Below are 12,151 nucleotides of genomic sequence, written 5' to 3'. Positions count from 1 at the left end.
AGTGTATGGTAAATTATTGTGAACAATTGGCTTTTTTCTAGCTATTAAAATGAGAGAATGTCATTGTCTTCTGATTAGAAAGATCTCAGTTGGAAATACAATACCAAATTCAAATAACTCAGTTTAAGCTTAGAGACATGTGCATTTGGCATTTTGGGGTTTCGACCCTATACTGTAAAACTAGCTGCTCCTGCAGCTACTGCTAGGATTGCAGGAGGAGGAAGGTAGTTGATACTGTGGCTGCAAGTTATCTGACAGCAACTTGTTACTGGCCAGCAAGAGCTACATGGAGAACTATGTTTTAGTTCTTTGAGTATGTCCTCCTGTGTGTGCTCCACTGTAGGATGTTCAAGCGTCTATGTGCTCTCAATCAGAGACTGAAAAGTAGTATCCACGGGGCCCGGACCTGTGCAGAGTACCACCCTGTACTTTGAACAAGGTTATGTGGCTTGAGACGAAGCTGTCAGCTGCATTTAGCTTCCCAGCTTTCACCTTGTGACTCCTTTTTACCCTAGTTTCATATTTACTTTATTGTGTTTTTTCTTTATATTTAGTCCATTTACTTTATTTTGCACTCTAGTGCTTGTAAGGGGAGGGAGCGGCTTTCTTCCCTCTTCTTTTCTTAGATCTTTCATTTGTGCTGGAGCACACCGTATGTCCAAAATCCTGGAGTTTAAGCACTCTTAGATATGCCACATGTCCTTTCCCCACAGTGTTGGTCACTCCAGTTACCTGTGAGGTTTGGGGCACTCCCACAACCCTTTTAAATGCACGGTTTGCCTGGATTTCAAAGGCAGATCCAAAAAAAGACAGGGAGACTAGACTTAAGCTGCTGTTAATGGAATGTGCTCTAGCTCCAGCAGAGTTCGCTTCATCACTCTCTTTCCCCCTCTCCCTCGCTCCCAGTTACATCAGCCTCTACATCACAGGCCACCTCAGACCACATTAATGCCTCATCTGTGGCCTCGGACAATAAAACTCTAAAGAAGAGGAAACATACCTCTCCAAGCAGGGAAGTGAAGAAGCAGGGTAGATCTCCCCGTAAAACCCAGTCTTGGGAGATTCTTGTGCCTCTAGGTACCATAAAGGCTCCAACTGAGTTCAGTACTGAGGCATTAGTACCATGGAAGAAGCCATGCTCAGACAACATACCTACCACCAGAGCAACTACTGTGGTGGCACTCCGATACCTTGTGGCTCCGCAGTACTCACAGGGCTACCATCCATTTCCTGGAACTCGCATCTCACCATGTCTGAGGTGGGACGTGACCCTACAACCACCACAGTCCTGCAACAGCTTCCATCTCACCGGTTGGCATTTCCCCTTCTGGTACAACACAAATCTCATCTAAAGGCGATTAGAGCCCTCTACCTCCTTCCAGGTTCCTTTCTTCAGAGGGTTTCAATCTCTGATGAACCTGAGCTTTCAATACTGAGATCTACTGGAGCCACCTGCCCAGTGTTGTCCTGACAGCTGCAAGTTGAGACTTGCTTAAGTCTCCAGCCTTCAGTACCGGTTAGGGCATTGGGTACTCTCTCTCTCCCTCGCTCTCTCAGTTCAAGAGAGGACTCATTGGACTTGGAGATATCAGTAAAGTGATCCATCCCAGTATTGTGCTACCATACTCCATGAGTCTTTTTCATAAATCGTAGGGAATCTGCCAAACATTGTAGGCCCAGAGACTATAATTATCATTGCGGTCCATTCCCTTATTCTCCTTTCCAGTAAAGTTACTGAGACCCATGGGTCAGTAAAGCAACCTATTCTATCAGATATCTAAGAAAAAGCACCGGTATCCACCGGTACCATACCAACTATCAACATCTGCAGACTGACTAGTACCACACACTGCAGTACCAAGCACCTCAGAACCTCACACTTCTCCAGTACCAGACTATATACAGAAGGAGCAATAGTCTCAGGCCAAGAAGATCTTGCTTCCCTCTGTCCTCTTCATCTCCAGATAACACAATAATGCCACCATGACTTTCCTACACTGATGATTTCAGAACCATCAGTGAGGTGTTATCTCTTGCACATTCCCTGTGGCAAACACCTGCCACAATCCCACCAAGCTGTAAGCAGGCAGATAAATACTATATCCCCCGAAAGGAATGAAACACTTTGTTTCCCATCCCAGCCCCAATTCCCTGATAATTGATGCAGCCAATGAGAGGGAGCTGTCAAGCTCATTCTAGGCCTTGTCCATCTGACAAGTAATCCAAGTGGTTGGACTTGGTGGGAAGGAAGAGCTACTCATCAGCCACTCTCCAATTTTATATCGCCAACTACCAGGCCTTGATGGCAAAATACAATCTTAACACATACTCCAAATATATACATTTTATTGAGCACTTGTCACAAGACCAGAAAGATCATTTTCAGTCTGTCATCGCTGAAGGGCAGTTGGTTACAAAAATCTCCCTACAAGCTACTCTAGATGCTGCTGACACAGCCTCCGTAAGTCCATGCCACAATGGTGGTCATCAGAAAAGCATATTGGCTCCAGTTCTCAGGTCTTCTAGAAGTTCAAAATACCATGGAAGATCTCCAATTCAAAGAGCCTAAGCTCTTCAGTGAAAATATGGACTCCTCTCTCCAGATGCTCAAACATTCCAGATCAGCATTGTGATCAGTGGGGATTTATGTGCCTGCAACAAAAAAGTGCTTTATTAGATCCCAAACCACTCAAGCTTGAGACCATTCCAGTACCAACAGCATACTTTCCCTAAGCCTCAGGAGCCCTTCTGGAGAAAACCCAAACCACAAAAAAACAGGCCAAGCACCCCTACTTTTACTCTATCAGCTCCTGCTTCTAAGAGGCACTTTTGATACCTTGGTCAAGGGCATCAAGCGACCCATTCCACTCCGAAATAGCTGTTGTGCAACTACCCCCTCTTTGGAGATTGACTGTCCCGCTACTTAGCCTGGGAATTTCTTACCTCAGACAAATGGATATTAGAGAATGTCAAAGTGGGTTACTCTATCCACTTCCTTTCCATCCCTCCTTCCCAACTCCCTCCCCATCCTCCTTCATGGACCCTTCTCTCTTCCTTAGGAGGAACTCCTAAGTCAAGAAGTTCATTCTCTTCTCCTGTGAGCAATAGAACTGGTTCCACCAGAGTTCATCGGAAGAAGGTTCTTTTCCAATTACATCCTTGTTCTCAAGAAAGATGAAGGGTGGAGACCAACCGTTGAGCTCAGGATCTTGAACAATTGCATCCTAGCATACCACTTCGGAATGGTGACACTAGCTACCATAGTCCCATCCTTAGATCCAGGAGACTGTTCATGTCCCTTGACGTAGAGGATGCTTACTGTCATGTAGCTATTCACCCGTCCCACAAGCACTTCCTACGTTTTGTAATAGGGGTGGATCACTGTCATTATCGAGTTCTCCCCTTTGGACTCTCCATGGCCCCAAGGGCGTTCACAAAGATTCTCTCAGTGGCAGTGACTTGGCTCTGCCAGTGGGGAATATCAGCACTCCCATACTTGGACAGCTGGCTTCTCAGAGGCCAATCACCCAAAGAGGTCCAGTCGGCAATGTCTAGTTCATTAACACTATTCCAATCTTTGGGCCCTTGTATCAGCCACAAGAAATCCATGCTAACTTCAGGACAGAGAATAGACTTTATAGAAGCTACTCTACACTCCAAACAGCAAGGGCTTACCTTCCCAAAGAGAGATTCTCCACCCTATCCCATCTAATCTGAACATTACAGTTCAGCCCACAAATAACCTAAGGATTTGCCTACAGATGTTGGGCCACATGTCGGACACCACATATGTGATTTCCCATGCAAGGATGCACCTCAGATGCCTCCAGACATGACTAAAAGTGTATATACCCCCGAACAGACAATCTTCTCCAGACACGTCACAGTGTCTTGGAAGGTGTTAGGCTCTCTTATATGATGGAAAGATACATGGAAGATCTCTGTCTGAACCCCATTTATATATCCAGCATCTTTGAAGACCCTCACAAGAGATGTGTCTGTTATGGTGGGAAGCTCACCTACAGGGAGACAAAGCGCAGGGCAAATGGTCAGCAGAGGAATTGGCACTACATATCAATATCGTGAGGCTAAGAACAGTAGATATGCTTGCCAACATTTCTTCCAGGCCATATGAGGTCACCCAATCAGAGTAATGTTGGACAACAGGGCAGAGATGTATTACATCAACCACCAGGGTTCAGCAAAATCCCAGTCCTTATGTGCACTGTCACTAAATTGTGGAACTGGTGCATATCTCATAGGATAGAAATCAGCAGTCTATCTGCCAGGCCTCCACAAAGTAATTGCAAACTCCTTAAGCAGACACTTTTGCCAAAATCATAAATGAGAGCTCAAAAACTCTGTCTTCCAGAGCATCTGTCTGACCTGAGGTATACCAGGGTAGACTTCTTCGCCAACACAAACAATGCAAAATGTTTTCTATTCTGCTCCAAGGGAGGTTATGGTCACAACTCTCCTAAGAATGCCCTGATAACATCATGTCCCCATACACTTCTTTATGCTTACCCACCTATACCACTAGCCCTAAAGACCTCCCTCAAGCTGTGCTGAGAAGGAGCTATCATCATAGCACCTGCTTGGCCGAGACAGGTGTAGTGCTCAAACCTCATCTACCTCTCAGAGTTAACACCCTTCAGGCTTCCTATCATGAAGGACCTCTTGACATAGAACTCAGAGACCTTCATCCTTCCCAACTCCTTCTCCCTGAATCTGAGAGCATGGCTCCTCAGTGGCTCCCAGCATGGGGTTAACCTTTTCAGGTAGATTTCAGTCAGTTCTCTTATCTAGTAGAAAGCCCAGTACTCTCAAGACTTATCTCCAAAAGTGGAAACACTTCCAGTCCTGCTGCTCCCTCCCATCTTCTCAAGCTTTGGAAGTTCCATTTTCCAAGACCTTGGATTACCTATTGGAATTAAAAATGGAGGGTCTCTAATGAGCTTTTTCAGGGTACATCTGACCATTCACTCATCCACGGCTTTTCAGTCTCTGCCCACTCTACAGCAGTCAGATCTTTCTCAAGGATCTATACAACCTCTTTCCTCTCATTTGATACCTGGCTCCCCAATGGGACCTCAGACTGGTGCTAATCATCCTAAGGAAACACCCCTTTGAACCTGCTCCCTCCAGACTTTGTTCCTAATTGCCATCACCTTAGCAAGATGAATGGGGAAGCTGGGAGCCCTCATGACTGACCTTACATACACCACCTTTTACATAGACAGAGTTATACTAAGTCCCCTCCTCAGAATATAACATAACTAGGCTATTGACCTGCTAGTGTTCTACCCAAAACCTCATGCTCCACAGAGGAATCAAGTCTTCATTCACTGGAAGTCAGAAGGGCTTACCTTCTATCTGGATAGGACTAAAATCTTCTGGACCTCTCCCAGGCTATTTGTATTGTTTGCAGAAAGGATGAAGGGCCAACTGATTTCCACACAAAGGTTGTCTAAGTGAGTTTCAGGTTGCATCTTGACCTGCTATGAAAATGCAGGTGTGGAGGGATGGTGTCCCTAGCCTCTGTTTGCCAGAAGCTGGGAATGGGTAACAAGGAGTGGATCACTTGATGATTTTCTGTTCATTTCCTCTGGGGCACCTGGCATTGGCAACTCTTGGAAGACAGGATACTGGGCTAGATGAACCTTTGGTCAGACCCAGTATGGCCATTCTTATGCAGCCCCCTCACAGAATAACAGCACATTTGACTAGACCTCAATTCATATCTCTAGGTCTACTGAGGGACACTCCCATCACAGAAATCAGCAGGACTGCTACGTGGTCTTCTATACATACATTTGCCAAGCATTATACCATCTGACCAGCTTGCAGAGGTGACACCATCTTTAGTGATTCAGTCCTTCAAACTTTCCTAGACTTTTCACCTCAGCACCCACCTCTTCGATGAGTTACTGTTTGGGAATCCCCTACGGTAGAGCACCTATAGGGACAAAACATCTCGAACTCAAGTCACTGTAAGGTAAGTAACATCTCCCTTAATAGGCAGCAATCATCTCATCCTCCCGTGAAGCATAAACAGCAGCACAGAATGAACTTAATGAGTTTTAAATGTTTGAGGAGAACCAATGGTTGTCCTTTTATCACTGTGCCCTTTTGCTCTTGGGCTGCAGAAAGCCTTTTCTATTATCTTTGGAATGTGGCAGTAGGAAGTTTTACACTTCCTAGAATTAGCTATTAAATAATCTGTTACTCCTCCCTCGTGCATCAACTAAAAATCCTTTCGTTCAACTTAATTTTTCTCATTACTAATACCACCTCTTTGGATAGCCTATAATAGTGCATTGGCTTTACTTCTGCCAGACTGATCAGATTTACCAACACTGACAACTTTAGTTGAAATCAAAATATTTCTTGCCATTCAAGTAGCAACAGGCGATGCACAGAATAAATGCTGTTTAAGAAAGTAGGATGTTAATGAATGAAATATATACTTCAAGAGATGCTTTCTAGATTTAGTGTCAGAGCAGAGGCTTCTTTTTTTCTTGCAAACTCCAGTGCAAGGAATGAATTCAAACACTGTTACTAATTAATTATAATTTTTCCCCTTTCCAGACAGTGAAGCATTTAAGAACATTAGAATTTAAACCATTTGTGATATTTATAAAGCCTCCATCACTTGAGTGTTTGAGAGAGACCAGAAAAAATGCCAAGATTATTTCAAGCAAAGATGAAAAAGGGGCTGCAAAACCTTTCACAGTAAGTATGTTTAGAATCCATAAGAATATGAGAAGTAGTCAATAGTTTTTGTAACTGTTTATCTTGAAGATGAGGTCCCTGAATACCTTTAGAACTTAATGGAACTTGTGCCTCAAAACATTTAATTAAAACATTTAATTTAAAGAATCCTTATTGAGGTTGCAGGAACAAACCATCCTGATGTGTAGAAAGAATAGTAAATATAGCAGGCGACCAGCTTGGATTAACAATGAAATCCTTGCTGATGTTAAACACAAAAAAGAAACTTACAAGAAGTGGAAGATTGGACAAATGACCAGGGAGGAGTATAAAAACATTGCTCAGGCATGCAGGAGCAAAATCAGGAAGGCCAAATCACTCTTGGAGTTGCAGCTAGCAAGGGATGTTAAGAGTAACAAGAAGGGTTTCTTCAGGTATGTTAGCAACAAGAAGAAGGTCAAGGAAAGTGTGGGCCCCTTTCTGAATGGAGGAGGCAACCTAGTGACAGAGGATGTGGAAAAAGCTAATGTACTCAGTGCTTTTTTTTGCCTCTGTCTTCACGAACAAGGTCAGCTCCCAGACTGCTGCACTGGGCAGCACAGCATGGGGAGGAGGTGACCAGCCCTCTGTGGAGAAAGAAGTGGTTCAGGACTATTTAGAAAAGCTGGACAAGCACAAGTCCATGGGGCCGGATGCACTGCATCCGAGGGTGCTAAAGGAGTTGGCGGATGTGATTGCAGAGCCATTGTCCATTATCTTTGAAAACTCATGGTGATTGGGGGAGGTCCTGGATGACTGGGAAAAGGCAAATATAGTGCCCATCTTTAAAAAAGGGAAGGAGGAGGATCTGGGGAACTACAGGCCAGTCAGCCTCACCTCAGATCCTGGAAAAATCATGGAGCAGGTCCTCAAGGAATCAATTCTGAAGCACTTAGAGGAGAAGAAAGTGATCAGGAACAGTCAGCATGGATTCAGCAAGGGCAAGTCATGCCTGACTAATCTAATTGCCTTCTATGACGAGATAACTGGTTCTGTGGATGAGGGGAAAGCAGTGGATGTGTTATTCCTTGACTTTAGCAAAGCTTTTGATAGAGTCTCCCACAGTAGTCTTGCCAGCAAATTAAAGAAGTATGAGCTGGATGAATGGACTATAAGGTGGATAGAAAGCTGGCTAGATAGTCGGGCTCAACAGGTAGTGATCAATGGCTCCATGTCTAGTTAGCAGCCGGTGTCAAGCAGAGTGCCCCAAGGGTCAGTCCTGGGGCTGGTTTTGTTCAATATCTTCATTAATGATCTGGAGGATGGCATGGACTGCACCCTCAGCAAGTCTGCAGATGACACTAAACTGGGAGGAGTGGTAGATACACTGGAGGGTAGGGCTAGGATACAGAGGGACCTAGACAAATTAGAGGATTGGACCAAAAGAAATCTGATGAGGTTCAACAAGGACAAGTGCAGAGTCCTGCACTTAGGACGGAAGAATCCCATGCACTGCTACAGACTAGGGACCAAATGGCTTGGCGGCAGTTCTGCGGAAAAGGATCTAGGGGTTACAGTGGACGAGAAGCTGGATATGAGTCAACAGTGTGTCCTTGTTGTCAAGAAGGCTAACAGCATTTTGGGCTCTATAAATAGGGCATTGCCAGCAGATAGAGGGTCATGATCATTCCCCTCTATTCAACATTGGTGAGGCCTCATCTGGAGTACTGTGTCCAGTTTTGGGCCCCACACTACAAGAAGGATGTGGAAAAATTGGAAAGAGTCCAGCAGAGGGCAACGAAAATTATTAGGGCACTGGAGCACATGACTTACGAGGAGAGGTTGAGGGAACTGGGATTGTTTAGTCTGCAGAAGAGAAGAATGAGGGGGGATTTGATAGTTGCTTCAACTATCTGAAAAGGGTTTCCAAAGAGGATGGATCTAGACTGTTCTCAGTGGTAGCAGATGACAGAACAAGGAGCAATGGTCTCAAGTTGCAGTGGGGGAGGTTTAGGTTGGATATTACGAAAAACTTTTTCACTAGGAGGATGGTGAAGCACTGGAATGGGTTACCTAGGGAGGTGGTGGAATCTCCTTCCTTAGAGGTTTTTAAGGTCAGGCTTGACAAAGCCCTGGCTGGGATGATTTAGTTGGGTATTGGTCCTGCTTTGAGTAGTGGGTTGGACTAGATGACCTCCTGAGGTCCCTTCCAACCCTGATATTCTATGATTATAAGTGTGTATGTGTACATATTATTTGTGTTTGAGTAAATTGCATGCCCAGTCTCTCTAGTGCCATAAGCCTAGTAGAGTAATTTAATTTTGTGAATCACTTTTGCATAGCTACACTGGACTTTCTTAGCTTCTTATTTCATTTCATGCTATCAAAACTCAGACAGGCAAAACATCATTTTTTAGAGGAAATAATACTATTGTCTTCAGCATAAATAATACTGTTACAGTGTTAAGAAAAATCAGGAGGATTTTCACTTGGGTAGCGGAACTCTTTTTTTATGAAGGTACATTGGGTTTTCTTTAATTTAGATATTACTGTGACCCAGAAACCTCTTGGTGCTAACTGGCAAAGGGGGTGCATAGCATTTTACAGGGCTCAGATGTATGCATATTAAGTTTACCAAAGGGTGGCATGTGAGATCTCTACCAAGAGCCCACTAGTTGTCATAATCATTGTAAAATGTAAGTATGGACAGTGTTTAAGAAATTAGGAATCTGTACTTAAAATTGTGTTCTTAAGGTACACGAGTTAAGGCAAGTCACCAGAAAGTGATAAACATGCTCTTGTCAGGTAGAAGGGAAGAGATGAATGCATCTGATGAAGTGAGCTGTAGGTCACGAAAGCTTATGCTCAAATAAATTTGTTAGTCTCTGAGGTGCCACAAGTACTCCTTTTCTTTTTGTGTATTGTCTGCTTCACAGTCTAGGTTTATCTACAGACTGAGCCCAATGCTAATAAGAGATTGTAAAACTGACAGGAAAGATTTCAGAGTAACAGCCATGTTAGTCTGTATTCGCAAAAAGAAAAGGAGTACTTGTGGCACCTTAGAGACTAACCAATTTATTTGAGCATAAGCTTTCGTGAGCTACAGCTCACTTCATCGGATGCATACTGTGGAAACTGCAGAAGACATTATATACACAGAGACCATGAAACAATACCTCCTCCCACCCCACTCTCCTGCTGGTAATAGCTTATCTAAAGTGATCACTCTCCTTACAATGAGTATGATAATCAAGTTGGGCCATTTCCAGCACAAATCCAGGTTTTCTCACCCCCCGCCCCCCCCCACACCAACTCACTCTCCTGCTGGTAATAGCCCATCCAAAGTGACCACTCTCTTTACAATGTGTATGATAATCAAGGTGGGTCATTTCCAGCACAAATCCAGGTTTTCTCTTTTGGAAAAAGGGGCGGGGGGTGAGAAAACCTGGATTTGTGCTGGAAATGGCCCACCTTGATTATCATACACATTGTAAAGAGAGTGGTCACTTTGGATGGGCTATTACCAGCAGGAGAGTGAATTTGTGTATGGGGGGGTGGAGGGTGAGAAAACTTGGATTTGTGCTGGAAATGGCCCAACTTGATTATCATACTCATTGTAAGGACAGTGATCACTTTAGATAAGCTATTACCAGCAGGAGAGTGGGGTGGGAGGAGGTATTGTTTCATGGTCTCTGTGTATATAATGTCTTCTGCAGTTTCCACAGTATGCATCCGATGAAGTGAGCTGTAGCTCACGAAAGCTTATGCTCAAATAAATTGGTTAGTCTCTAAGGTGCCACAAGTACTCCTTTTCTTTTTGACAGGAAAGAGGCACACAGGGAAAAAACAACCAGCAGGGGCATCTGTTTATGAGAAAAGATAACATATTGGAGTGGGGGGTATAAATGGGGGTACAGGGAGACACTCAGGATCTTTTCAACTGAGAAGGCAGTCTGACGGTGTGACTTGTCTCATGAATGGAAGATCATAGCCAAACCTGGCTGTAATATGCTGGTAGGATTTTGGTGAGCTTTTGTTCTACAAGACATGACAGTAACTAGTTCAATAAGTCTAGGTTCTAGAGTTTGTTCCCAATATTTCTACTTGCTATCATTGGGCTCTCTACTCTTTGTTAAATATACTTTTGCTTGTTTTCACCGTAAACATATGCAAGTGCTGCATGTTAAGTGGAGCTGTGATCTTAAGGTGTAACGGGTAAGATGGGGGAGGTACTCTTCCTTTGGGAGTAGCAAATCTCTAAATTCTGTGTGTGTCCAATGGACCAGGGGCTGGACGCTCCAGGGGGATGCTCAGGGGCTGGTGTGTGCCTATCTCTAATCTGCAGAGGGACAACGGAGCCTGGGCAAAATGGGAGTGCTTGTGTTTTCCACGGCCAGTGGAGTCAAGGAGCTGATCCCCAGCAAGCACAGACAAGACTTCCTCACACTAAGGGCAAGTGATAGTGAGATGCCTGACAACCCTGGGGTACCTCGGGAAGAGTCACAGTTATTATAATTTTTTACTTTTGTTTAGTTAAATAATAATACAAACAAACAAAACTCTACACGTGTATGTATAGAGAAAAATAGAAAACATGTTGAAGGTACATTTGAAAAAGTAAAGTCCATGCTCTGATAAATCCCTTGCTAATAGCAACTTGAGACTTAGGTAATGCAGTTGTTAGTGCAGCATTAATGAAAACAACTAAAAACATTTTTCCACTGGGATTTCTACCACAGAAATTTCTCTTTAATTATCAATTAGTGGCTAATTACACTGCTATAAGGGAAAAGGGGAAAGAATTGCCTTGTCAGGCCAAACCTAGTTGTGAAAATATTCACAGAGAATTCATTTGAAATGATGGTTTCTGAAAAGTTCATGGTCAATGGCACAATTTCCATCTACTTGCTTAATGAAAAATAAACTGAATATATGAAATTAAATAAAACAGTCCATATAGATTTACATTTGACACTGATGTGAACTGATTCAATTGTATTTTTGACTGACTTCTTATCCTGATTTTCTTAGGAAGAAGATTTTCAAGAAATGATTAAATCTGCACAGATGATGGAAAGCCAGTACGGCCATCTCTTTGACAAAGTTATAGTCAACGATGACCTCACCACAGCTTACAATGAGCTGAAAACAACGTTTGACAAATTGGAAACAGAGACCTTTTGGGTTCCAGTTAGCTGGTTGCATTCATAACACTATAAATAAGGAATATAAATGATGATAGTTAATAATCTTTTTAATAAAGTGCATGGTTGCCATTTAATTGGTGTGAGGGTTTTCTAACTTTGGCAAACTGACATATAGTTAAGGACTTGGTGTACTTGGAATGCAAGTCTTCTTTTTCTGTATCTTAATCCTATTCAGAATTCGGGGAGGATAAGATCCCATGGAATCAGATGCAATATACTGAGCTACTAGTGCACCCAAAAGTACTAAATGC

At 43.4% G+C, this 12,151-nt stretch overlaps 1 protein-coding gene across 1 annotated transcript in view; it reads left to right on the top strand.

The window, feature by feature from the left end:
* Window positions 1-11,904, top strand: part of MPP7 (MAGUK p55 scaffold protein 7) — a 424,011-nt gene extending 412,107 nt beyond the window's left edge. Inside the window, exons 17-18 of the mRNA XM_077808266.1 lie at window positions 6,592-6,735; window positions 11,725-11,904. Coding sequence (XP_077664392.1) covers window positions 6,592-6,735; window positions 11,725-11,904 — 324 coding nt within the window. The remainder of the gene's footprint in view (window positions 1-6,591; window positions 6,736-11,724) is intronic.
* The last annotated feature ends 247 nt before the right edge of the window (window positions 11,905-12,151 follow it).

This window comes from Eretmochelys imbricata, chromosome 2 (assembly GCF_965152235.1).
Source record: "Eretmochelys imbricata isolate rEreImb1 chromosome 2, rEreImb1.hap1, whole genome shotgun sequence".
Taxonomy (NCBI): domain Eukaryota; kingdom Metazoa; phylum Chordata; order Testudines; family Cheloniidae; genus Eretmochelys; species Eretmochelys imbricata.
This window is presented reverse-complemented; position numbering and strand designations above follow the sequence as displayed.